General features: G+C 49.7%; 1 protein-coding gene across 7 annotated transcripts; it reads right to left on the reverse strand.

The window, feature by feature from the left end:
* Positions 1-13: 13 nt before the first annotated feature.
* PPP3CC (protein phosphatase 3 catalytic subunit gamma) lies at positions 14-27,909 on the reverse strand. 7 transcript variants are annotated; one of them, XM_065856573.1, is made up of 15 exons: positions 27,712-27,909; positions 15,200-15,397; positions 14,804-14,928; positions 11,236-11,347; positions 9,156-9,301; positions 8,881-9,020; positions 8,318-8,395; positions 8,145-8,239; positions 7,418-7,543; positions 6,424-6,501; positions 5,707-5,733; positions 4,662-4,743; positions 4,448-4,545; positions 2,077-2,106; positions 14-852 (listed from the first exon to the last, which is right to left on the reverse strand). In XM_065856573.1, exons 1-15 carry the CDS (start codon positions 27,761-27,763, stop codon positions 674-676), a joined length of 1,566 nt encoding a protein of 521 aa, XP_065712645.1. In that variant the 5' UTR covers positions 27,764-27,909; the 3' UTR covers positions 14-673. The 7 variants fall into 7 exon arrangements, with proteins under 7 accessions (XP_065712645.1, XP_065712646.1, XP_065712647.1 ...); XM_071799271.1 differs by having other exon boundaries at positions 710-1,451; XM_065856574.1 differs by lacking the exon at positions 5,707-5,733.
* Positions 27,910-27,914: the final 5 nt, after the last annotated feature.

Below are 27,914 nucleotides of genomic sequence, written 5' to 3' on the forward strand. Positions count from 1 at the left end.
TGTTATTTTTGGGGGTGGGGTGCTTCACTAGAATAAAACTGAATTAGCAAAGGACAAAGTGCTGCGATTTGGTATAATGCACCGGAGTGTTTTTGAGCTTAATCCTGAATATTTAGGTGCCACTTTGGAATGGGGATGGATCCCAGCCCGTTGCAACGCGCCTTCCATGATCGGTCGCTAAAGCAGCAGATGCAGGTAGGCAAGAAACTGAACAAAAACCCACACTCTGGGAAGAAGACGGGTGTGGAGAGATAAACCAAACCAACGCTTGTTTGCAAGGGAAGGACCTGCATTTGAAAGCACAGGCTAACTGAGAATTGCACCAAAGTCAACGACCCAAGTTGCCTGGAACTGGTTTTGTGTATTGTTTGTTGCTTTTAATCCCCCCACAGAGGTGGAGAGGTCAGCTGTACAGCACAACACTTCATATATGCGCTAGCAGTTAGATTGGTTTCTAAATTAAAAAAAGATGGACTTGTTTTCTTTTATATATATCGAACATAAATAAAAAAATTACAAAATGGTCACCTTTCTTACAGAATGGATGCAAACTGGATTATGAACGTGCCTCCAGGTGAAGTTGGTTTCTCCCCCGCCCCCACCCCCATAATAAATAAATAAAATTCGTTAAGTTTTGGATCCTTTTAGCGCTGCAGATCGGGCGGCCGGAGCGTTACTGGGTTTTCTTCCCCGTGCCGTTCTTGTCCGCAGAGTTTGTTGAGGTTACCAAGTTCACGGGCCCGTCCGAGTGCATTGAATCCTTGCGGGGCGGCATCCGCTCGTTGATGCGGTCCAGCCCGCGCGCCTCCTCGAAGCTGCGGATCTTGTGCTGCGGAGAAAACCCGCGGATGGCTGCGGAGAGAGAAACACGAGACGTGAGAACCAGGCCGAGCCGCGGATCCCCGGACAGGAGCCCTTTAGCACACGCCAGACACGCACAGGACACGATGTGGGGGGGGGACAGAAAGCACAAGTCGGGCTATAAAAATGGGTCTGGAGGTGATTTTTTGGCATCGCCGGCTTGGGAAGTTGAACCGCGCTAAGTCGCGGCAGCAAAGCCCAGGATTAAGACGGCAGCGACTTGGCTCTGCTCCCCCTTTAAACACGGTTTAGTTGTAGGAACGTGAAGAACCAGACAAGTGCTCTATGTCCCCAAACAGTGAAATCTTAAGGAAACTTTCAAAGCTGGAAAAAATAAACCAAAACCAAACCCACGCTACTAAATAAAAGGCAAATAAATCAAACCAACACAAGAAGGACAACACCACAAGGCTCGAGCTCCGACACAAACCACACACGGCAGCACCAGGAGAGGGAACCAGCTCGTCCTGGGGTCGCAAACGCTTCTTGCATGACCAGGAGACACACGGGCAGGCTGGGGGTGACAAAATGGCACAAGTCACCTCTCCTCCATCACCCCGGTGATGATACGGACCAGATGTTCCGCTTCTCTGTGTGTACAGATTGAGGAAAAAGGGGCTTGGGTCAAATCTTTTGAAGGGGACTTGGCAAATAAACTCCCTCGGTAATCAGAGAGTTCTCTATACAGAGGTGCAGTGGATGAATGGAGCTATCGAGAAGAAAACCTCACAAATATCGCATTTCTACACAAACTAAAGGGCAAAAGCTGCTTGTCCACAGTGGGACCACCCCAGCCCACCTGTGGGCGAGGCGGGGATTACATCAGGGCAGCAAAATCCGCTATTTCCTAGGTGATTTTAATGAAATCTGCTGGCAGATGGAGCTACCCAGGGGATGAACTCAGCCACGAGGCACCCGAGATCAGATTGCAGGACCTCAAACACCACAGGCTTGAGAAACCAGAGCACAAACTGCTCCGTAGAGGGAACGCTCTCGGAATAAAGGTATCGCATCAAGCAATAGCCTTATTAAAGTTAAAAACAGAGACTTGAAGCAGCCCGCTGTGTATTTTTTGCTGCCCAGCAGGGGCCCGTCCTCCCCCACTTCTGGTGATGCAAGAGTCAAAAAGCATCCACGAGGCTGATAAAGCTCTTTAAAATTAGCGCAGGCACACACAGAGATGATTTTGAGTCTCTCGGCGGATTCTAGCCATACCTTCCCGTGCCTCTACCGCTTCTACTGTGGCTGCAATACAGAAGAACAGTGGCATGCAAAAATGAAGACAGAAAACAAACAAAAAAATAATAATAATAATAATAAACAAGAGTGACAGTGAGTGATCTAAACTGCGAACGCAGAGCCCACAGCCTCCCAGCCCCAGGAATCAAAACCGAGCGGCAAGAAGGGGGAAATAAAAGGTGAGAGGAAGGTTGGAAAGGGGAATCCCGCGGGTTTGGCGACTGCTGAGCACACACACCGGGGAATCTCCTTTCCTCACCGATAAATCCGATGGGAAAGGACAGAAAAGCAGAGAGATGGGGCGCTGCTGTGTGCACGGGAGGGTTTGGGCACAAAGGTGGTAAGGACAGGGACACCCCATGGGCTCCACCTGCGCATAGAGCCCACTCACTCCCAGCTCGGTGGCTTTAGGACACCCTGGCCACCCTCAGAAGGTAAATTATGGGGAATTCAGCCCCAGAGTCACATAAGGGAAGTGACCCTGGGGGATGCAATGACATTCAGCAGTGGGCACCAGGCTGCTCTGCTCCCAAAGCTTTGATTTGTAACAAAAGAAAGTAGGGTGATGCTTCAAATCCAGTTTGGCTTCAGCTCCACCTCCTAGAAATGTTACCAAGCAACCATCAGGCTGAGCAAGGTTCCCCCTTCCTAAACGCGCTGCAGCAGCTGGCCGAGATTTTACAGCCTCTGCCTCCACATCTGGGACCAGGCCCTTCCCTCCAACAGATCCCCCACTTTTTAGCCTCAAAACGCCACTTTTTTTTTGCTTTGGACACAACACAAAGGCCACGTGGTCCTTGAGAGGCCATGGGGGAATGAGGGAGTTGTGGCTGAACATCTTTGCTCCAGATTCGGTGGTTTTATTCAGCTGGTTTTGCTAAGCTGCGCTGCAGAAGGTGGGCAGGAGGCTCGGGGAAGGAAAGCATCACATCCCCGCAGCCCCGTCCTTCCAATTTTGGGGTGCACATCCCAAAATGGGGGCGGCCCCCTCTTCTACCAAGCAGAGGGAGCCCCGTGTGTTCACCAGGACGAAGGGATGTGTGGGACGGGGTGAGAAAAGGGATGCACGATGGGGAAAGGAGCGTGAGATGGGTATAAACAAGCAGGGTGGCACGGGGGGTGGGAAGGCAGCAGCAAAGGTGCAGCTTGTTTGTCCTGTCTTGGGGAGATGCACAAATCTCAGGTTCATTTTTAGGGGGTGCTGGGTGGTACCCCCCAAAGGGACCCCCCACCCCGAGGGGAAGGTGCAGCACGACCCGCTGTGTCACTTTTGGGGACAAAGCTGCGAAGTGGCTGCTCCAATGGAGCTGAAAGAGCCGCCTTCCCACTCAGGCGCTGTTCCCATGCAGAACTGGGGCGACAAGCTATGGTGGTTGCTATAAAAAAACAAACCGTACTCCTCTGTGGGCAGAGAAACCCAGGAGTTTGGGAGCGATGCCGCATCCTGCCCACGGGCAGCGATGTATTTATGCATTTCTCACTCGTGAATTATTGAATCGAGGCGAGGTAATCCCAGAACGAGCCCTTTTGGAGCCCGCAGGAAATTGCCCAGCGCTGATAGCGAGGGGAAAGCAGGCTGGGGAGGCGCCAGCATTCAAAGGCTGGCGGCAGGAAAGGATTAAAACACTAGATTTACAGGATTCCCTCTGGGGACACATGTTACTACGATAACTCGCTCCCTGACCATCAGCCAAGCTCCCTGCCCTGCGAGTTTAACACACACGGGTCGCTAACTCGGTCCTGTTGGCTGATGAGAGAGGGAGAAAAGTATTCACCAGCAAGCACAGAAACCTCTGAAACTGGATCAAAACCAGGGGGCTGGGAGAAGGTTTAATAAGAAATATTAATATGAAACCCACAGGCCTGGAAGAATCACCTTTCAACTAAATCTAAGCTTCCTCTGTTTGGGATTGTCAATTTCATAGTGTTAAAACTGGAGGGGTTTTGTTTAATGAAGAACAAACAAGCAGGCGGGTTTACATTCGTATATATGCTATTGCACAACAGCAGCGGAGAGGTGAAACAGAGGATGTTTACCATGCAGTGTTAGAAGGGAAATGAATACAAAAGTTGTTGCAGAAAGGTACAATAAAGCCATACGTGCTCTAGGCAGGGTGCTGGTGTCTCTTTATGTTTCGGAGGGTATGTGGGGACACCACGGAAGGCTCTCCACACCCCACCTCCACTTTTCCTGTCTCCTATTCCTGAATCCTCCCTCCCCCTGTGCCTGAAGCTCCTCTCAGGTCTCCTGGCGTCCTACGGGAGCTGAGTGAACGGGTTTCGGGGCAGCTGAGGGATGGGTAGAGAAGCGCAGAGGGGCTGCGGGGGGAGGACGGTGGGTACTCACCGGTCTGCAGGGTCTGCCGCCCCCCCGAGAGCACTCCCAGGGGCAGGGTACCCGTGGGAGTCAGGCCTTTGAGGGTCAGCACGCTCTCGCTCTCCTCCCTGCAGAAAAAGGCAAAGCAGTTATTGAGAGATTAACCCAAGGTGCAGATTTCTCCCCAGCAGGACTCAAGCCTGACCACATCCCCCAGACCCCAAATGGTGAGCGCCTCCCTTACCGAAGGACCGAGAAGACACGCGCCATCTTCCCAATGGCTCTGATCTTATTCCTGATGATCTCTTTACGGACTGTCGTCCCACCTTAGGGAAAGAATAAAACAAACCAAACAAACAGCGGCATGTTTAAGGTTTCCTGCTTCTCCAGGCACAGGTAATGTCAATATGAAGCACCTGCCTGACTCCGGGAAAAGAAATCATGGTTTACAGAGTCACAGCTACACTCTCGAGAGAACAGTGCCGAGAGGATGGCGCTCAGGATGGCAGCGAGAAGGGCAACACCAACGAGATGACACACGGACTTAAAAGGTCTAAAGAGAGGAGAACCACCAAAAAGAAAACCCAAACCAAACAAACAAAAAAAAAGAAACGGATCGGATAGGTCTTGTTCGAAGCTCACCGGGTTTGATCACACTACACAGGATGTAACACAAATGACTCAGCCACGTGGACACAGTTTTGCAAGGCAGAACACGGACGGATCTGACTGCTGATGGAGGCTGCGAACGCCGGGCTGTGCTCGGGGGTGTCACGCAAGCATCAGCTTTGGCATCCAAACGCGCACAGCGGAGGGCTCGGCCGGAGCCTTTGCAGCTTCAACCCCACACAAACACAAAAGTGAGATACGTGAGCTCCCCTTTCCGCTACACACACCCAACGGGAGGGGAAAGAGAAAGCATGGAGGGTAACTGGAAACAAACAAACAAATTCAAAGTGAAAGAGGTAACAAATCCATCTCCTCTCAGCTGAGATTCCTCACATGGCCCAACTACACAGTAGGACAGTACAAGCCAAACCGGAGGGTTCAACATGCACCGATGGCTCAGCCATGCACTAAGTGGCTGCATTCAGAAGTCAGATAGAAACGTGATCCCGCTTCTCAGGTTCCTGGAGGAACGCAGAAGGGTTAAAAAACACACGGCGCTTATGTTAAAACTGAAAGGGGATGAAGAGGCTGCCCAACTAGTCAGCTATTCAAATCCACTCCAAGGAATCTGGTGGCACAGGCAGTGAAAATTAAGCTTGTAGCAAATTCTAGCTGGGTACCTTTCTGATAGCTTGAAATGTAGTGATCTTCAGGGAGAGGAGACACCAAGAAACAAGTAGATGAAGACAGAGATAGAAGAAACAAATTTAATTTTCATGGGAGGGAGAAAGAAAATAAAACAAATCAACACAAAAATAAACAAAAACGAAATGCAATGGGAGAAGCGGGTTAAAGTCTCAACCTCGGACCGCAACGCTGGCCTGCGTTTGGATCACCAGCGCTCCCCGGCCCCCCACGCACGCTGACACCCCACGTCTGCACCTCCACTGCTCAGCCATCGTTATCACGGCTTAAAACCAGGGCCACAACTACATCCTGCTTTTTTTTGGGGTTTTTTGTGGGGGTGACACAAGAAGCCACTTTAGAGAGTTCACCGCAACAGATGAGAAGCTTGGGGAGATATTTTGGTGCAGGAAATTTTGAATTGGGGGGGAAAAATAAATACCCATTTGCTGTAAGGAGCAGGAAAGCATCTCCAGAGGGGCTGCCAAGAAGCACCTGGCGCATTGAATATAATTTAATATCTCTGTGACTGAATAGCAACGGGAAAGAAAAGTGTTTTCTACCCAGAACCGCACAAGAATTGGCCAAAAAGCACCTGGAGACCCTGGTTGGGCATCCAGCTCTAAATCAAATGCTGATCACTAACATCACACACCTTCCCGCCCTCCACGGGTATCAACTCGGTCCTAACAGCATTTTGGTTTGTTTTTTACCTTCCAATGTCTCATCACCATCTGAAATCAACTCGTCGTCGGAGCATATGTTGAGGATGTTAACGAGCATCTCTGTGACTGCAAGAAGCACAGACAGGAGGGTTAGAGCAGCCTTGGCAGGCGGAGGCGTCGGGAGGACGAGCTGGACAACGGAACCGTTTCAAGGTCATTTCTACTCTGCAAGTGGAAGCCCGGAGACGCTTTTAGGCGCACAGTTCTGGTTCCTCGCAGCAGACGATGTGCTTTCCACCTTCTGCCAAGGAGGTGGATGCCGGCCAAGCACATCACAGATGAAACAGCCACAGGGAGCAGGTGCCAATGTTCATACAGAACAGCCTGGGCTTGTGGAAGGTCCCAACTCCCCACCATGGGCCACCTGGCTCCAAAAACATCAAATCTTGGAGGGGGGGAATTCAACCTCTGGTTCCTCAAAGTCAAACCCCCCGCCTTTGGCACTTCAAACCTGTATCCCAAACATAGCGAGCTAGGCTGGAATTTAAATTCACCAGGAGATCTAAAAACCCTTTTGCTAAGAAATTGAGTCTCAGTCATTGTGAGGGAAGTTCTGTTCCCTAACAGTCATATTTTAAGCAGTCTCACCTTCTTCAGAATGAAATAAGGCTTTAAATTGAAGCGAATGCTGCTTTTTTGGTGGGCCACAAGCCAACAAGAGATGTTAATAACTCTGCTGCAAACCAGGCGTAAGAGAAGCGTCTCCAGCTTCTGAGGTGGGGCCGCACCACCCAAGATCAGCTCCATCAGTAATGCAGAAATAGCAAGAAGGGGCCGGTTTATTGGTAAAAACCTTCTAAAATAGGTATCAACTATTATTTTCACATGGACTTTACCCAGTAATAAGCGGATCTCCTCGAACCTGAATTATTTTCCAGTGCTGACATTATTGAGCTGTAACTCATTGGGACAGGTTTCTGACACTGGGGGTGCTCTGACAAACCATGGGGCGACTCATAGCAAAAATCCAAATATCTCTTACCCTTTTCCCCTACAAAAGGCAAAGACCATGTGAAGACATCCATGAAGTTCGGAAGCCAGTAGGGATGAGGGGAACAGTTGAACTGCCTGATGTTCATGACGTTGTTTTCGTATTTCAGTACAGCAGCTGGAAGAGAAAAAGAAGCGACAAGAAGTGTCGTAGGCGCTGATGAGCTCTGGGATTTGTACCTGTGCTAATGAAATGTCATTAGCAACAAGACAGAAGGCTTAAGTAACACTTTCAGTTCACCCATTATGTTGTTTCACTAAAGCTCATCACACCAAAGGTCAATGTAACGAAGCTGTTTAAATTCACGCAGATCAGATGTGATGAACACAGGGTTAAAATCCAAAGTGAGGGGTAAAATCACCCCAGAGCTGCGGGAAGTTCCCTGTAACACTCATTTTAGGGGCACAGGGCAGTTAAAAGCTTGCTGAAACTAGCAGCTTCTCTTTTACGGCAGCATTCACCAGTAGTGCTCAGCTGTCACATGGCTGGAAATAAAAGCGTTATTCTAGGCTTTATAAATTGACAGCTAATTGCCTCAGTAATATATTAAGTCAGAGAATCGAGCCACTTCCAGCTCCCCAGCTGCTGTGGGTTTAACATATAAAGCTCTTTTTTCCCTTCCATGCATAAGGAGGAGACGGAAGAGCGGTCAAGGGACGATGGAGGGGGATTGAGTGGCATCCAAAGAGGCGCAGAGCCCTGTCCTTGCTGGCCTTACCCTTGTTGTTATAGACATCTAGGTAATTAGGTGCAGAGAAGATGGTGATTAATGACGGAAAGCCTGTTGTCTGGCTCTTCCTGTACATTCGGTACCTGGAAAACAGGTCAAGTGTTAAACAGACCGGTCTCGCTAAGGGTAATATGAATGTGGATGGAGTTTGCAGCACTCACCCGGCATCCTGGGCTTCGTGGGCTCGGATTACGGATAACAAACTATTGTTCTGCAAAAATTCGCAAACTGCGGGATAACTGGAAGACAAAAAGCAAGTAAACATCAGCGCGTAGAACAGCAGAAGCGACAGCACCCACGGTCCTGGTTTCAAGAACCAGCCGCTTGCGGCACCTGTTTGGTTTGTGTCCCCAAACAAGGGTGGTGTGTGGTACACCGTTCAAAATCAATTGCAAATAACTCCGTTAAGCAGACCCCTGGTGCCAAATCGCGGCTACGAATGGGCTGTCAGCACAAACGCTTCTCTTTTAGACAGGAAAAGATTGTATTCTAGAGCTCCTGCTACTGCCCAATGCCTGAATACAGTTCCAAAGGCACCCTGCCAGCTAAAAGCAGCATCTCCGCTGGCCGATACCATTTCCTACAGCAACAAACCCAAAGAGGGCTCAATATTACAACAAAACAAACAGGATTTTGCGCATTAGAGCCAATTTCAGAGCCAGTTATGCTGTGAAGTCCCAGAGAGTGATCCGAACGGCAATTTAGTTCCCCAAACACCGCTCACCTGTAGAAATAGGAGCAGCCTCGAACCGTGTTGTGGGAGAAATGCTCCAGCGTTTTCTCGTTGCCGTAATCCTCTGACGGGTCGGACCAGAGCAGGTCACACATCGGACCAAAGGCTGGAGGCTCCTTAAACCTGTCTAACTAAAAAACGCACAGAAAACATCAGTATAACACTGGTGAAAACCGCAGCGGCGCACACATGTACAGCGTGGATGCGCAGGGATCGAGCGAGCCACGCTATCAATGGTAAGTTACGCAAATATGGAGATTACTTACTTTTCTAATGTCATCTAGACACGTGATTTCTGGGGACAGTCCCCCGTGAACACACAGAAACTGCTGGTTTAGGAGTGCGGCGAGAGGAAGACAGTCAAACGTATCCATACACGCATCATACACTCGCTCCGAATACTTGATTCGACCTGGAAAGATGAGGTGCAGGGGGGAAGAATTGAATTAATTTACTCATTTACACAACAAAGACTGCTCAGGCTGAAAGAAGAGCTTCAGTTTAACTTTTAACATTTTTTAAGAGGGGCTCATTCATGCATCCAAACCTACACGATATAAGCAGCATTAAGCAAAGCTTTGATCAGCCAAGGTGTTGATGAATAAGTTCAATGGCCTTAATGCCTGTGGTGATACCGAAACTCTGTGTCTACAGCCCACCAAGTGGAACTTTGCACCCGTGTATCAGTGAAAACACATGTTGGACACAAAGATAAAAAGGTTTCACAGTAATCTGGACATGGTCAAAATATTAATCTCCCTTCAAGCTGTTTTCTAGAACACCTGCACTGAGATTAACGTAGAAAAGAGGCTATTACAGAGGTGCTTGCTGTTTTAATAGAAAACTCGGGATGCTAATAAAGCCATCGCATCCCTTTCCTACATCCATCCCTCTAAACTCAGGCTCAGCAGCCTCAGCTGCAAGACAGATTATACACTGGGAAATGCAGCAGCTGTTGCATTTGGCACAGCGATATTACACAAATTGCTTAAGATAAAACTGCCCTTTCGGCCGGACATGGGTGCTTTGAGTGAGAATCTCACCAAGATTCCTGCAGTTAAATGAATCTTCACACCCCAATCTTCCAGGGCTGTAAGAGATCCCAACCTGCACTGGACGCCTCATCTTAATGGAGGCGAAGAGGTTTTGATACGTTAAACAGAAACATTACGGCATTTCTAACGCAGCTTGGCTATTATAGCGAGACTGAATGCGTTCAGAGATCTCTCCCGACGTTTTTTGCTAGGATGGGGATGAGAAGCAGCGATCACCGCACGCCAAGCGCGTCCCTCCTGGCATCTGCAGCCCCTTCGCAAGGCGTTAACAGAGCCAGATCTTTGAGAAAACCTCGTTACTGCTGCAAAACACAACTCTGTCTAAAGCAAAAAGGTGCATGAATGGCAAGTTTACCTTTCCTCCAGCTTTATTTGGGAGATACCAACAGGTTTTCTCACCTGCGTGCCCCGATACAGGCAGCACAAAGGCACGATTGTTTTCCACAGGGGAAATAAACCCCATCACCTCTGTTTGGTTCAAACTGAGCCCAAGCTCAAGAGGAGCTCATCTGCCACCACCCGATGGCTCCAGCATCCAGCAGAGAGCTGGCTGGTGCTCTCCAACTCATTTCTGAGCAAACAGACGTCATTATTTCGGTTCCTTACCCTGTCCGGCAGCGTCCAGAGCCAAAGGGCTAAAAATCAGAGTTATGCCTTGGGCATCGTTATATTTTTGAGCAATTACTACCTAACATTGCTACACACTGCTGGTGTACACACCTTTTTTACTGCTCGGAGGAACGACCATCACCCTCAGAGGGGAGGTCACTCCCCAACCTTTCATCATCATTGCTCTAAAAACACGGCAGTGCTGCACAAAACTATCTTTAACTCAAATAAAGCGATCTTAAAGGTAACGATTCTCCTCAGCGCAAACACCGAGGAGCAAATCCTTTATTTGCTTCCAGTTGTAATCAGCGATCCCAGCTGCACGATCTGGAGCTGAAAGTCATTTGGCAGTAATTATACGTTGCTGGGCCTGAAAGTCAGGGGGATGAGGGGTGTGTGCAACTGGCTCATCAGAGATTTGTTCAGATTCCTTCCATCCACGCTCACTCTTTGTAACCAAACGGCCACAGCAACACACACTCAACACTCTACAGGACTTTCGTGTATATATTTCTAATTATTTTTTAAAGCAGGAGCTGAAACAGAAGAGCAATGTGCACAGGGAAAAGCAGATGATAGGTATTTACAGCTCTGGAGCAGCTGATACAACCCAGAAAAATTAAGACCCGCACCTGGTCACAACACATTAATGTATTTAAACCCTTCCACTGCTGATACTTACATTCCTGCTTAAAGGTGAAGTATTCTGTGAGGTGCCTGCACTCGTGGTTCCCTCGAAGGAGGAACAACGTTTTGGGATGATTTATCTTTAAACTCCATAAATACAGCACGCACTGCAAGAAAGGGAAGGAGGAGATGGCACGTCATAAAACCCTTTTATAGGGCACTAATCATGCGGAGACTTCACTAAGTGTTTCTGGGAAGACACCCAACAAGCCGAATTCAAAGTGGAACCCTGATAGAAACCCAGCTCCATAATCGGCAGTAGATCTTATCTTGGCGGCGGGGGGAAGCCACACGGCGCGTTTCTCTATATTAGGCTCGAGTTGGAGAAGTGACAGATGAGATCGCGTTCAACTGAAACCAACTCTGGGCTGGGTGGGGGCAGCTTTTCCTTCCAGCAGAAACCGAAGCAAAAAAAGAAGCGAAAAACAACCCGTTTTCGAGCAGCAAAGCAAAAGCAGCTGCGCGGCGAGACGTGCGCTCCAGATGTGCCGCTGCAATCCAAACCAGAGAGGGACGCGCGGCCAGCGCAGACATTTTATACGCTGCATTAAATATGAGAAAAATTAAAGCCTGATCTTCCCCCGCCTCTGTTTTTCTGCTTACGCTACAGTCACGTGAAGTTCGAGCTCAAAACAGGAAAAGCCTCGCCAAAAAATGAGCTTAGTAAAGCCTCTGGGCGTTCCACATCCCCTATCTGAGCAGCAACACCTGTAAAAATGGTCTTTGATGAGGCACAAACCTGAAACAATCCTTTTCCTATTTCCCAGAAATATTAGATGGTGGTTTTTCTACGTGAAGCAGCTGGAAATCAAACGCACTTACCCTTCTGTGCTATACGTTGTCAAGCTGACAGCTAAATCAGCCGGTATCTCATACGGGGAAATGTTATCACATTTCCCTTGTTGATTTTGAGTGCTGGAAGGACAACCCATAATGACAGCGAGCTTGAAGATCTGGATTAAAGTCTCTAATAAGAGCTTACCCTTTCGGCTGACATGCTACAGAAACGGCACACGCCTCGAGAACGCGAACCGTGAAGTCTGTCAACACTTTGACACCTAAAAACGCTGCTGATCTGGTGCGCAGATCTCCGGGAAGCACAGAAACCACCTCCAGAACCAAAATAAACCAGTTCCAAGTTAGTTTCCAGTATAGACACCTTAGATACCACGGTATTTAAGCACCAAACCTCCGTGGTGAGCTCTACAGGGATCCCTAAAATCCCAAGGATCTGTAAAGCACCTGCCTGTGTTGAACTCAGAACTCAACCCCACAGACGTCTCAGCTTTTGTGCTTCCTTCTTTTCTTTAAAAAGAGAAACCAAACCACGCTTCATGGCCTCATTACACTCACTGGGAACAAACGTCTTTAAATGAGAATTTCCCAGAGCCAGAGGCCCAGAAATAATCGGCTGAAGACACCCAGCTGAGCTGATGAACAGAGGCCTTTGGGGTTTTTAAGCGTTTTGTCTGAGCCACAAACTGCTCCTTTCACCTTGACAACCAAATACAGCAAAGGGGAAAGCTTGCGTGGGTTATCTGGGCTTTGTCTCAACACCTCCCTGGCCCTCAGTTTTGCATCTTGTCTCCTGGCTGCCCGCATCACGATGCAATTATACCATGACCTCCTATTTCACTCAGTGATTATCGGGGCAGACACTCGATCACATCCCTGCCCAGCACACGGATGCACAAGTTCGGGTTGTGGCTTCACAAACACCTGATGATGCCGCATCTTCCCACCTTCCCAGGGACATCTGGGTCCTCGTCCATCATCTGATCTTCTGGGATCCAGCGATCAAAACTCCAAACCCCAAACGATCACAGATCAGCCATCTCTGCACCTCAGAGTCCAGCTGCTGCAGCCCTGCATCTTATAGGAGCCTTTAACAATGCCAAATGGGTTTATCTGCATTATATATGTATTTTTAACTCTTTGCTTGTAGCGGCAAACCTGTTTTCTTTCACTATAGCAAGCAGTTTCTGCACAGCCAGGTGGGAATCTCTTAAAAGCAGTAGGTGGAAAGCAGAGGCACACACATCAATAGGAACGAGGGAATCGAGATCCTGCTTTATCAGTGACATTTGGATCAGCCCCCGCATGTGCTCATCAAAGCCCACCCTTGATTCGTGAGATCAATGCTGGCTTTGGGGGTGAGGGAGCACTCGGGGGCTTTGCCCCCGCAGATATGAGGGGAAAAGAGAAGGAAGAAGGTCAAGAGCAGCATAAAATATAAACTTTCTGCTCAGAGCTGGGAAAAGGTCGATTGCCCCAAGGCTTTTGAGCCCAAACCCATCACGTTGCCTCACACAGGTCGGAGAGTCAGGGCACAAAGACCTGATGAGGTTTAGCCGTAATTTTCAGGCCCTCCTCCTCAAAAATAAAAGCAAAACGTCTCCTCCCACCAACTCTGTTCTGCAAGGTGGACTCGTCATCCATCCCCTGGAATTTTCCATATTATCCCAGCAGACAGATGAGGGCACCAATCCCCAAACTCAGGCACCGATCCCCAAACTCGGGCACTCACTCCTGCAGATCTGGGAGTAAAATCCCCACGTGAGATCAACCGCAGGGTAGGAGCAAAGAGCAGGAGAAGCGCTGTAAAACTCATTTGTAGACACAGGGTACGACTACTCTTGTTTGAAGGTTTCCTGGTTAATCCACAAAAGCAAAAAATCCATGTCTTATCTCAAAAAAAAGTTGCTGTGCTATAATATAATCTCTTTTCCAGGTAAATACACTTCAACTGCGAACCCAATTCACGCAAGCCAAGCCATTTAAAGAAGCAGTCGGATCCCTGTTCTTCCTCTTCCTCCCCAGGGGTTATTTGGGCTCCTCCTGCCAGAAACCCCAGCAGCGCCAGCCCCAGCTGGAGCATCTGTCCCTGCTCTGTCGCTCCCAACCAGTGCCAACCATGGGGACCCATTGATTATTCTGCCCTTTAAGACCAAAAACTCGCGGTGTTACCCAACACTTGGCCAGATTTATTGCTCCTTCCTCCTGACCCCTTTGCAAGGTTGATGCTTTCAGGGGATGGTAGCGAAGCTGTGACTCAGTAACATGGCGCTTTCTTTTTCCCCTGCTAAGCTGAATCCTGTGAGTTTTTCAACGTTTGCTTCCCACTGCCTGGTAGGATCCTGTTGCCTGCAACATACAATCAACTCTCCCTCTTGTTCCCCTGACTGACAGCTACAAGTGATATTAAAACTCGAGTTCTGAAGGCAGGGTTTAGTGGTTAACCCCAGCGCTGCTGTTCGGCTCTGCCACTGGCTGAGGATCCAAGTCAAAATCATGATTTTTCTGCCAAAAAGCAGACTGTATGGTACCTACATGTTCTTCCTTGCATGCAAAACCCAGTCACCATCCCTGGAGGTGCCTAAAAAACAGGTAGATGAGGGCCTTAGGGACATGGTTTAGAGGTGGATTTGACCGTGTTGGGTTAACACTTGGACTCAATGATCTTAAAGGTCTTTTCCAACCAAAACGATTCTATAAAATCCAAGACAGGTCTGTATTTGTTAGTGTGGTTAGTTTAGTGCTAGCAGCCCCACTTTATTTGTCACCTCTATACTGAAGTAGCCTCTGTCCACGTAGTCTCCCAGGAAGAGGTAGCGGGTGTTATTGGGTGATCCTCCGACTTCAAACAACTTCATCAGGTCAAAGAACTGCCCGTGAATGTCACCGCACACTAGGGGAGCAAGAACAGCACAAAAGAGGGACAGAATTACACACTAAGAAAAGAAAGGTCACGGCGGCAACAAGGAGCCCAGCGTGGCTGTGCCCTGACCCACACTTTACATCCAGCTCCCGCAAAGATGCGCTCGATCTACAGAAGCGAAATCCTCTCTTCTGAGAGCTCATGCAACCTAAAAACCTCGCTGATGGAAGGAACGTGGGAAAACGTCTGCTTTGAGCTGCTTGTTTTTCCTAGATGGTCCTTATTTGGTACTCCAGCTGACCTGTGATCGGAGCCTCCACTTCGATCATGGTCTTCTCGTGCCTAAGGATGGCGGCCCCATCGTTGATGATCTTGAGCGCCGCGTCCTCTTCCAGGCGTCCCTCCTTCACCAAGTGGCTCTTCAGGACGTCGAGCCTCGGCTTCCCATCCTCAAACACCTCCTTCAGAGTGAGCCGCTGCGTGGGAGGGAACGGGACAGCTGGAAATGGAAGCGGAGAAGTTAGCGACACGTCTCTTTTCAGGGGCAAAAATAAGCACTGCAGTCTTTGCAGCAGGAGGCTTTTCGTTCCAAGCCTCGAGACGAGCAGACACTCAGAAACACACTTCCACCGAAATTATGCTCTGGTACTGAAAGGAGAAAAGCTGTGCTGCCAGAGCGACTCAATACACCCCTCGGTGTGTTTAAAAAGCCACCGTATGCAGACTAAATGCCATATGCATCCGCAGAAAACGCCAGCGCCCAAACCGTCTCCTAATCTGGCGAGGACGTTCGTCGCCGTAACGTTGCGCTAAAACGGGATTGCACGCAAATAGAGGCAAAAGCAGGAGAGAAAACAACACACCGGTTCCCAGGAACTGGCAGCTAACATAGGAGGACCAATATGTACAATTCTCGCTTATCAGGAAACCGCACGTAGCCCTAAAGCAGAAGCTGCGTTTACCAGCGACAACCTCGCGCCGTGGCCCGCTCCAAAAGCTTCACAACAAGCTTAGGAATTGGTAAATACTGATGGAGTCCAATATTTAAGGCCAGTTTTAAATCTATACAGGAAAACACCTCAACAGCCACTCTAATTATTTTCAAGAAGTAAACTAGAAGTAAAACCTGCCCGCGGCTCCTTTGCACCATGGAGAGATTTGCATCTTATCACAGAGATCGCCTGAGGTCTGGGGGTCCAGCTCCTTCGCAAAACACCTCGAATAACCAACATTATTGCGACCCAGCCCCATTGAGGAAGGGAAATGGGGCTTTTACAGCCATTTTAATGATTTCAACACTCAGCCATACCTCCGACACACAAGGAAACCCACTCACGGGATAATTCACCATCTTCTGATGCTGTTATGTCAGGTGGTGAAAGATTTGCGCTTAGCTGTGATGCGGCTAGAGAGGAAAAATATCTGCCATGCAAATGAAGGCGATGTCCTTACCCATCACCCAGTACAACAGCCCGTGTGCCAAAGCCTGTTGGATTTAACAGGCAAAATAACACTGGTCAAACAAGAGCAACCCATCCCTTTCAAATGCAAATAGAGCAGCTATTTAGCTCCGAAATCCAAGGGGAAGAGAAGGGGGAAAAAATCTAAAGCAGAGAGGCAGCACAAGGGATTCTTTGCAGCTGAACATCAATTTTCAGATGATGTGAAATGTAGGGCAGAGAACAAGAGCGGCTCTAATGAAAGGGGAGCCGGTGTTTGCAATAAGGTGGAAGTTTTGCTCTGTTGGGGACCCACTAAGTGCCCCGTGAGTCTCGGACGCTTAGGGCACACGCAGAGTTTTCCCCATGGAGACGCCAATTAAAAGGCTTTAAGCAAGACCCCTGCTTGCACCAATACAGGCTGGACGATGTTTTTTTGCAGTATATATAGTTCATCTCTATAGGGAAAAGAAAAGAAAAGAAATAAGCGACCTCTTTGGTTACCGGCGGAAAACTGGATGTTTTGTAGAATTTCAGGTATTTTTTCCCCCTGTTTCTGGATCTGTGGGGTGTTTGCACGGCCAAAGGAGGAAGGGGGAGCTGCAGGTCTGATAGAAATAGGTTTAGTTGGGGTAAGAGAGGCTGAAAGGAGCAACCGTGGGGCTGGGAGCAAGGGAGGTTTTGGGATGTGCGGCCATTAAGTTGTTGGATAAATTATCTCTAAGTGCTTCTAGAAACCGGGCAGTTGTCCTAACATCTGCCACCGGACTCCGAAGGAAGCCAGAGAGCGCCTGAAGGTCAAATGGTTTATAATGAACAGAAACAGAGACATAGGAACAGTACAGATCCGTATTCCCCACCGTCCCAGCCCTTCGGGCACGGTCGCCAACTCCAGAGCCATCCGGATAAAGCGAAAAGCCCACAGAAGTGGGGCCAGAAAGGTGAACGACCATGAGGGTCACACAATCCACAAAAAGCTCCTGGAATGGGCCGCTTTGCCTTTTCTTGGTAGCCCCAGCAAGCGGAGTTATGCAAGATAAAATATGAGGCTACGCCGATGCGAGCAGCCAAGAAGTTTTATGTAAGTTCCCTTGCTGGCTTCGCACGGCTCCTCTCCCACGATAAGGAATCGGCTTCTCCTTGGCTCTGCTTGTATCAGGATGGAAAACAGGGAGAAAAACCCGCTCCGGAGACACCTAGAGCCTCGAAAGCTGCAAGAAAATGAAATCAAATCGTTCCATGCACCAGAATCACGAGAATCCTGCACAAAACCCAAACGCGGCGATGCCCGTTCCCCCACGCAGCAGGGGATGAGGACGAGTGCTTAAGTAATTAGTGTTGTCAAAGCAAGTAATCTCGTTAGCCGGCATAACTTGTGTAAGGGCTTTAGTCAACTCGGTGCAAGCGGTTATCTGATGCACAAATATCCACTTATTTATAAAAGAACTGAATTTTATCCTTATTAACGCTCAGTTCTGGCGGACTTGCACTCACAGATGGCGGGAGCGGCGCTGGCTTGGCCATCAGAGCCAAAACCGACCTGAAATCTTGCACTGAGAAAGGTGGAAGAGTCTCGTCTGCTTCCTGATCCTACCTGCAAAATGGGGAAATAACTCCTTATCTCACCAAAAAACACCGTGGCTTGTTATGGAGAGCCCGAGTGTGTTAAAGCCACCCCCAGAGCCAGCAGATAGTCATTAAGAATAGACAAAACGCACAAAATTGTGGGTTGCACGTGCTGCCGTCTTTGTGCCATCTTCCCCTTCTGTGTGTTGCACCCAGTCTGGTTTAAATAGATAAATAAATAAGGAGATAAATAAATCCTGAAGGTCCGGGACCTTACAAGGGCATCAAGACACACGGTGCAGGTTGCTCCTGAGACCACAATTCCCCCACTCACCAAACCACAATGAAGGGCCACAAAAGCAAGGGCGATTTTGAAGGCGTAAAATGGATTAAAAGGTCAGTTGTGCTCAAGAGACTCCAGTGAAAGCCAGAGGACCGCGGTACCTTCGCAAGACTCCATTTGCTGCAGAATTAACACAGGTTTTATTTGCCAAGCTGGGATCAAGTATTCACAGCCATCCAGGAGGATACGGATAGGTAAGGATGGGAAATTTTGATAAAAAGCTGCTTTTCTACCATCAACTCTACAAAACCAGAGTGCTCACAGCACAGGAACAGACACCACCATGGAGAGAACACAGTAATCCCCAAATTATTCTGTATATATTTGAGAGTCCCTCGGATGAGCAACAGAGCAACAAATTCATCACTGAAAACAGAACAAGGGTGATTTTGCCTGAAGTGGCAGCTCCAACCAACCCTCAGTTTGTTCCCCGAGTTGGGTTTATAATAAAAAGCTGGTATTCTCTCCCCCTGGGGCCAAAATTCATCCAGGATTAAATGCGCTTGGTGATAAACAGGAGAGAGATTTCACTGCAGCTCCTGGCACCCACCTGGGAGCGAATCTGAAGGGCACTGGATGCAAGAGCCCCTTCCCTGCTTGCTCCTCATCACATGAATGATGGTACAGACAGAGAGAGCTGAACAGATGGTTACAGATGCATTTTGGGGAGGAAAAAGAAGTACATTTTGAGCATTCTGCAGCAGCTCAGGCAAAGCAAAGCGCAAGTAAAGGCTCTTTTTTTATGCTCAGACACGACGGAAGGTACCGACAGCTTCCCATCCCTGCGCCCTCTCCACCTGTGCTGGAATATCTGAAACATCCGAGGGTTTGAGGCCGGGAATGGCATTTGTCCGTCTGCCACAGCGCAGATCTGCCTGCCGAGGACACCGGACCTGCTGTCAAAGGCAAAAGAAACGTTCACAAGGAAAAATCTACATAGGAACCATTTGTACCCCTTTGAAAAGCAGAGAAAAAGCTGCATAGCGGGAGCAGCAGGTCAAGTTTTGTGTGCTTTTTTCCTCCCCAATTTCCAAATAGCCCAACGTTATTTTTACCAGACGTTTCCATCCACATTCACGTCTAACCTACATCCACCTGCTGTTACATACAGCGTCCAACCTGCTGCAGCGCTTCGCTCTAAGGGCTCCGGATCAAAAGCAACAACGCGCTGAACCTCAGCAGCTCAAGTCAAATTCAAACCTGCTCTTAGTCCTGCTATTTTACCCCATTTTCCGGGGAATAATTCTTATTTTCTTGAAATTATAAACCACGCAAATTTCCGGTTGTACAATGCCAAGATGTCTTTGCTTTGCGAATCCCCGCGCTGGTTTGCATGAAGTTTTTTGTCCCTTGGGGGTACAAGTTTATATGGAAATCTGCAAAAAGAATGGATGCATGTGTGATACCAACTTCTCAAAGCCCGGCTGTGCAAACATACATAAGTTTAATATCTCAGGAGAGTCGCTAAGCAAAGCAATCACCTTCCCTGCTTAAATGCAAGAGCCAGAAGCAATGACTATCACCAGTTCCACCTGCCCTCTGCAAGCTTTGCATGTTCTTTCTGCTCTCTGAGGGCAGCGATTTCCCTTTTTCGTTATGAATAAGAGACCTCGTGCTTCAGAGGCTCCGAGCGCTTGTAAAACGGAGCAAAATGAGCTTTGGTTTTCACCCCTGGAAGAGCTGCAGGAGAACCCAGAACCAAAACCATCAGGCGCACCGTCCCCATTAACAGAGCATCTGGCAAACAAGGCTTTGCGGGTCTTTCTCATCCATTTTCCAAGCGTAAATTCCTACTGAACGGCAGCTCCAATAGAGAGAAGCATTAAGTGCCATTAACAACGGCACAGTTTCATGGGGAAGCGGTCAGAATGGTGCCAACGCCACTCTCCCGGTGCGTAACCGGTTCAGAGCGCTCGCTCTGCTCCTCACCTTTGTGTAGCACCAGAATATCTCCTCACAATAACCCTAAAAACAGCTGTATTGTGCGTCAAATTCTACCAAACCGAGTGATTTCTTCGAAGGGGGAGAGACACAGTCATCACGATACCAGAGCGGAGCGAAACCGAGACAGACGCACCAACTGAACCCTTCCCATCAGCAAATTGTCTTTACCTTATCAACCAACTTGTGGTTATTCAAGGAGTTGCACCCGAATTTTGAGGTCGCGTTGACTGTTGGTTACCAGAACCTGGCACACGCGGTCTGTGCAGAAGCCAGATGTATTTAATGCCAAAAACAAAAAGCAAGTAACATCTCCATGCAACGAAATACAAACGCAACGTGTGCCAAACCAGCGCGACCCAGACCACGCTTCAAATACTAAATGTGATGCCAAGAGGCTAGAAAACCATAAAAGCGACCTAAAAATCAAAGCCCATCGGTGCATTTTAGAAGCCACACAGCCTCTTATAGCTGCTTGAACCGTGCTCATGCCCTCCTAAAAACTTCAAGGGGGATAGAAGGTAATTATCCTTAAACTGTTCTTCTGCTGGCAAAACATCCAGCACGGATAGTAAACAGTGTTATCAGACTAAGAAAAAAGATAGAGGTGCCCTTGGCAAACTAAAGCGGGGCTATTCAAGGAGGATTCGGTGCCAGAGCTGTGTGCCAAGGGTGGCCACGGTGGCCCCGGTTGGAGCTGGCGCCCTGCTCGTGATCCTCCAGCAGAGATTAAAATCAGGAGTATTTAATTAGAACAGAGGCGACTTAAGACTCTCGGCTGGGGGAGCCGGCTGCAAAGCTTTCCCCGGCATCAACCGGCTCTTCGCACCGGGGTTCCTGCCCCAGCACCGAAAAGGAAGCCGGACCAGATCCGTGCTGTGGTGTTCGTCTTCCTCGTGTCAAAGACCATCTCAAAAACATACCTGTAGGGCGGTGAGTTTCCTCGGGAGACACGTGGATGTTAAAACCATACCTGCCTGCAAGGCTCATTGAGTTTCCAGCACCTCTTAATGACCGGCACTGATGCGGATTTGCCTGGATTGTCATTGAGACAATCTGTCCGGAGCCAAGTCCTCTGTCAGGGACACGGGCTCCTCATATCGCCGACTCACCAGCTAATATCGAGGAGAGACGTAAGCCCTCAGCCTGGAAAAAGAACCTCTTCTGAGATCCTAAAGCTTTATAAACTTCCCAGTGGTTAAAAGGATAAATATTCCTACAAAAGGATCGCTCAACAGCAAACCTGGTGCCTTCCTCCCATCGGTGGGACGGTCTCTCAATCGACTTGACGGGTTCACCGCTAAGTTTGAGCAAAACCAAGAGAAAATGAAGGAAAATAAAAAGGTCGAGGTCTACAGCAAACAGCTGCGGATACTCCAAAAAAAAAGAGCTCACCAAAGGAGCCAGGAGGGGATTCCGAGATGTCAGCAGGCAGGGAAATTCGGCACCTGTTTCCCAAGGTCCACGAGCTGCCAGAGCGGCCACTAATAGATCATTAATACAAGAACAGCGGGGTCTTTGTGTCAAAGGCAAATCCCCCACCTGCTGATGAGCGTAAATCTGACCCCACCGCCGGCAGCCAAGGGGGTGCTGGCTCCAAGAGTTAAAGCCACTTTAAGCAGATATGATTCCACACGTTGCGTACGACCGAGATCTTGCTCAGGATGGTGTTGTAGCCATGAAACTGCTGCTTTGCATGGAAAACCTAGATAAAATAAGACCCAGAAAGAGTCAAGCGCTGTGCTGGAAGCTCAGCCTGCAGGTCGTTGGAGAAGTGGCTGTTTCACTGCACCACACTGTCAATAAGTGAGGATTTGAGCTCTGCAGCACAAAAAGACCAATTCATACATAATAAGGGTCTCGGTTTCTCTTCCCATCTCATGCCTTAATGCTTCAACACCAGCGATGTCCTCACGGGATCAAAACAGCCCCGGTTAAAGCATTTCTTGCAATGCGCGTACTCCAATGTTTGACATTTATACCCACGTGTCGCCCTATAACCACACAGAGGTGCAGACGGGCTGAAGGGAGCTGCAAACTAATTAAAACCCTTCCAGCATCCGCGCTGGAGAGCAGCCAGAGCAGGTTTCTTGCAAACCAAGGAGTAAGGAGCCCAAAAAATGGACTGAATTAGTTCTAGCGATGTTTTCAGAGCAGCTTCACGTGCCAGGGATGGAGCTCAAGGATGGAAAACCCCGGTTACCACTCAACCGCTCCTTCTTCATGGTGTTCTTCTGGAAAACCTTCGCAATACACATCCAAGACATCACCTTTGGGGTAATATTCTCCCTGCTGTTTAAGAAGCCATTTTACCATGTTCACTCCCCTTCAGTAACTGATAAAAAGGGTTATTTTCCAGAGCAGGCTGGGGAAACAAAGACTCTTACTGGGATCTCTGCTGACACCGCTTCTCCCCATTTTTCTGCAATACACAAGGGAGATCCTTGCACTCTCACCAGATCCAGCTTGGAGCCTTAAACTCGCGTCTTACAGCCACCACCATTGCAAAAGTATTTCCTAAAGGAGGGCAAGCGCTCAGGAGACTGATGGGAACCCAGCGAGATCCTATTGAGGCTGGAGATGGTGGAGATGGCAGCGAGGTTTTCCTGGAGCTCTGAAGTCAGGATAACACGACACTTCTCCTCCCTGCCAACAAAAATCCTTAAAAGCCGCACTGAGATTTCCTTTTCCTATCGCTTTTGAGCGCCAACCCCCCATCCTCCACCTCACCTGTGGTCCACGCCACCCACCAGTTGCTCCACATCCATCCTGCTGCCCCTACACCAAGTTCCCCCCGTATTTCCGCACTTGACCCAGCTCTCAAGCCTCTTCGGCACCGTGACCCTGGCAAACCGGCCTCCAGGAGCCGTTGGGAGCCAAGTCTCGCATTATAGGATAACGCTGATGCCTTTACGTAGCCCGTTTCCTCGCTCCCGCTGCTTAACGATGTCTAATTCCATTAATGTCCGAGTCATTAAGGTCTAGTAAACACGCCCGCCATCCCAACGCGATCTGCAGAGGGATCGGACAGGGAATACCTGGCGAAGCGGCCAAGGATCCTGGACAAATATAGGTCTGCGAGGAGTATCTTTAGATTAGCAGGCGGCTCTGCCCCCACCAAGACCCCAGGATTTACCTAAATAGCTCCTTCATCACAAGCAGCCCGGCGTTTACTGCTATTTTAAGGCAGCACCCTGCCCTACTTCCCAAGGAACGGCCTGCCCGCGCAACCAAAGGGCACCAAAAACCACATTACAGCTACACGAGACGAATTCCTCTCAATTCTGCCGTCTTTTATTAAATGAAAAATACTATTTTGGCACACTACCTAGCTAATCGGGGCTCATTTGTTCTAATTGCTACAGAATTGGCTGTCCGAGCAGCCAGCACAGGCTTTGATGGGGGAATGGGATTAACCTTTCACGGGCTGATATCCAGAGAGCAGGGAAACAGAAAAATCATGGCAAATACGGGGCGATCCACAGGAACACGACCTTCCCTCCTCTCCATCCCATCTCCAGTGCCGATCTGAAGCATCTGCTGTTATTCTTGGAGGAAATAAAAACAAAAAGACAGCCCAATCTGCTTCCCACAACGCCTTATCGCAGTTTTCTGAATGGTTTTTGGTACCCAAGTACTGGGGTGTAGGTTTTGTCACCCCCAAAACGTTTGCAGAAGTGATGCTCAGCACTGCCTTTGCCTTCTGATTCTTTTTTTGGGTGAAGATTCCACACGATCTGGCAAAATCAGCCCCGATTCTGCAACATCCATCTCAGCGCAGGCAGAAACCTGCTCCTTTTCCCAGCGCATCCAATCTACAAATAACAAAACACCTTTCCTGCAAGAAAAACCCCCAAAATACCAGTCTCCCAAGTCGTCTGGAGAGGTTCTAGAGGGTTCCTGCTTTCAGGGCTATCTACACTCAGGACCTTCTTGAGTTCTGTCCAGACAAGTTGCTGCACGATGACACAAGTTGCTTTTTAGAGATCCTACGGCCGCATCTTGACTCAGATGGTATTTGCACTTCTCCTCCGGCCCCGAGCATGCACCTTGGCCTTTATCTCCATTTTTAGCCATTTTTGCAGCCCGTTATCCCCCCCACCAAGCATTCTTCATTAGCTACAAAACGACAACGCTCAACAAAGCAAAACAACTGAAGCATTATAGAAGACAAACACGAAATGAAGAGCAGTCACAGCGATGGGGCTACGCATTTCTTCTCTTCAACAACCACAATTTCTCTTGTACCTAGGATTTGCCTGAGCCTTCCTTTGCTTTGCATGCAATAACAAAGCCACTTCGACTTCCACATCAGCGTTATCTGTTATAAAAACTGCACAGCTCCCAACCTACTGCAAATGGAGAAAGCTCAATGCTCAACCACCCGCCTGCACTTCAGGAATAGCAGTTTATATTAAAAACCAGGTAGAAAGCTACCAATTTTTCATAAACTGAAAGCGGCTTCAGCCAGCAAGATGAACTAGCAAAGCCTATTCCCTTGGCAGCAGCACAGGGGAAGCTCTCCAAAGCCTCTGAAGACAGAATCTATTGATCTGACGCGGGTTTTTGGCTCCCCAGAGGCACGGCTTGTGTTGGAGGCACCGGGAGCTTCGCTGAACAAATCCCACGGGGTTCCTCTCGGTGCCTCTGGCAGCGTCTCTGCCACGCTACAAAGGCTGTGCGGAGAGAAAGGGAAAAGCTCGTCGGGTGTTTGGTGCTCGAGCGCGGCTTCACCCGAGCTGAACGCGCACGTGGTGGGAGATGCTGCAGGCTCGGGTTCTCCCCATCACTCCTCCCAATACCTCAATTAGGTGTTATTAGATGATCTACATCATCGCTGCGAGGCTCGTGTCACAAAACAGAGAGCTGATGTGCAAGAGAGCGTCACATCAGGGGTCTTACATCCCACACGCACACACTTCAAATGTCTTCCAGCCAGGGAAATACAAACTGGATACACAGAAAGGCGCCTGAAAGAGCCCAAGCGCTTAGGAACGACAGCAAAGTGCAAACCGGACCCTACCTGCTGCTCCTTCACCAGCCTTGCGATGGTGCAACGCTTTACTAACTCGCTCTGGATTATTGCTCTGGTCCAGCCGGGTGTCTAAACACCAACACTCTGGGGTTTCAGGGCATCGCAACCCACCCGCCTGCAAAACGCGTATTTCCCAGGCGGTGGATCCAGCGCTTAATTCAAGCCTATCTTTGGGCTAACGCAGATAACCAGACCTAGTTAATCACACAGATTTCCAGCTTAACCGCCCAAGTGCTCTCAGGAGAGCACCAAGTTGGGCGTTAACGACCTCGGTTAACATCAGCCATCGGTTTGATGTAAGAACTGGGCTAATAGAAGCAATTCCTGACATACTCCAAAATTAGAGATTTTAATTATGAACATGAAGCTTCCTGAGTGCAAGTTTAAGCACAAAACTGAGGCAAACGGGAACACCGTATTTCTCCTGACTAAACATAATTACAGTTAACACTTCTGCAGGGCTCCAGAGATGTAAATATATAGGTTAAACATAGTTAAAATTCTGCACCCTACTTAACTGTAGGCATTTCCATTGAGCAAAATCAGCTTTTATCTTCAGTTTTAAATTATTAATAACCACGAAGAACAATGTCACTGCCTTCAAACAATAACCAAAGCCACAGAAGAAGCTATTCCTCCCCAGATTTCCTAGAGGCACCCAAATCAGGGTTCCAAGCGTACCCTGGGGAAATCAAACGCTCTCCTTGGCAAATTCCCTCTGATCCCGGAGCATCAGTGCACGGAATGAGGAGGCTCCAGCTGATGGCACAAGCCCCTACCACACCTGGTTATGGATTAATTACCAAAATCAGCAGCTGTCTGGATGCAGCAGGGTCGGCGGGATCGCCAAGAGGGTTTCCCGGGATCCAGAAGCCCAAGCAGCGGAGCCAGCACGTGGGGACGGACGACTCAGCTGAATCATAATGGCTGCGTTGACATTACCTTCCCCGAACAAGGCCGAGCTCAATGCAGGCAGCTGCCTGGGATTTAGCAGATTTACGGTTCCCACCGGCTGCCTGCAGACCTACAAACCGCCCAGCTCCGGGGCAACACCCCAAAAATCTATGAGCCCTCCAGCCTTATTGCGAGCGGCACCCACACAAAACACCCACGGGCAGCGCAGAGCCCGAGGGGCCCCAAAGGCCAGGCTGCCACCTTAGTCCACTCTCATTTGAGGCCACGGTTATTAACATCTAAACATGTGATCAGCCACATGACAGGCTAAAAAAAAAAATAATAAATAAACCACTTGGACCCATCCAGAGGAGAAGGTAGAAACGGCAGCGTGCATCTCCCCGGTGGGCACAGCTCCATCGCCGAATATTATAACTATTCCTGGGAAACGGTTCCTTTTATCAGCCGGCTCGGGGGCAGCCTGCAATGATTCGAGTCGGCCGGGCGAGGAGGTTTAATAACCGGGCGATTGTGTAACTTTGACAGCTGGGTGCCTCTCGGCCACGGCGGTGGGTGCTGAGCAAAAGTTGCAGCAAGCGAAGGCGCGCAGGGGACGTTCCCCGGTGCGTGGGGACGATAATGGCACTCGATCAATTAGGGCAGCGAAATGTGCATCACGCGAGCCTCCTCCTAATCCAGGGGTTTCTCGGTTAAATGTATTTCTCTCCTCATTAACCGCTTCGGTGTCTCCTGCTCTTTCAAAAATAGGACCTGCTATAACGGGTGGTGGAGAGGGGGCCAGCTGGCACCCGCCTCGGGGCATCCAAAGATCGGATGAGGTTTTGGTGGGGGGGACACACAAGACAGGGGGATGCAGGTTGCTGGAATGAGGGCATGGGGGGCTCTCACCCCCCCAAAATCCTCAGGGGGGATGCAAAGCAGGGACAGGTCCCCCCCCAAGCCAAAGCACCCCAGGTTGGTGGGGGGTGTAAAGGCACCTTGGTTGCCCCCCCTAGGCTGGCATTGCTCCATCCTCAGGGCACTGGGGATCCCCCAGAATAGGGGATTCCCCCCAAGCAGAGCAGAGGTGTCACCCCCCACCCCCCTGCCAGGCAATAGCTGGACCTATGTGCCCAGAGCCCCATGGGGGGTCCCCAACCCATCACCCCCCCATCCTGGCATTGCACCAGGGCAAGGACCAGCACCAGGATGGGGAGAAGGGGGGGCAGGATTGCTCATTCTCTTTAAACAGAGGAGCCCCCCCAGGCCAAAAATACCGCCCCCCCAAGCTCCCCTTAGAACAGAGATATTGCCCCCGAGATTAAAGCTGCCCCCCCCAGACTCCTCCGCAGACAAACGGGCCCCCCCGCGGGCTGCCCCCCTCAGGGCTCTCCCTTAGGAGAGAAGCCCCAACGAACAGCCCCCCCCGCCACTCCAGGGGTTCCCCCACACACAACCAGGGCTCCCCCATCCTGGGGATACCCCCCCAAAACCATCCTTCCCCCCTTTCCTCCTTCCACCCCGGGGGTGCCCCCCGGCCTGTGCGCGCCCCCCACGCAGGCAGGGGGCGCCCTCGCCGCCCCCCGGCCCCTCACCCTTGACGATGCGCTCGGTGGTCGGCAGCTTGTTGTGGCCGCGCCCGGACATGGTGGTGGCTGCGCCGCCGGCCCCTCCCGGCCTCCAAAGGGAGGGGGTTGCTCCCGGCGGGCTGAGCGGGCCCCGGCGGGCGGGTTGGGGATCCGCTGGGTGCCCCGGCGGCTCCGCTCCCCTGCGCTGCGATCCGCTCCGCTTCCCCCCC

This window comes from Patagioenas fasciata, chromosome 26 (assembly GCF_037038585.1).
Source record: "Patagioenas fasciata isolate bPatFas1 chromosome 26, bPatFas1.hap1, whole genome shotgun sequence".
In the NCBI taxonomy this organism is placed as follows: domain Eukaryota; kingdom Metazoa; phylum Chordata; class Aves; order Columbiformes; family Columbidae; genus Patagioenas; species Patagioenas fasciata.

Bases quoted from the DNA above. Each gene is read 5' to 3' on its own strand.
- PPP3CC (XM_065856573.1), bottom strand. From the start codon at position 27,763: ATGTCCGGGCGCGGCCACAACAAGCTGCCGACCACCGAGCGCATCGTC. The intron at 7,544-8,144 runs GTAAGGCCAGCA...TTTCTCTTCCAG, and splicing joins AGATGTCTATAACAACAAGG to CTGCTGTACTGAAATACGAA. The intron at 4,546-4,661 runs GTAAGGGAGGCG...CTTTTTCTGCAG, and splicing joins CGTGTCTTCTCGGTCCTTCG to GGAGGAGAGCGAGAGCGTGC.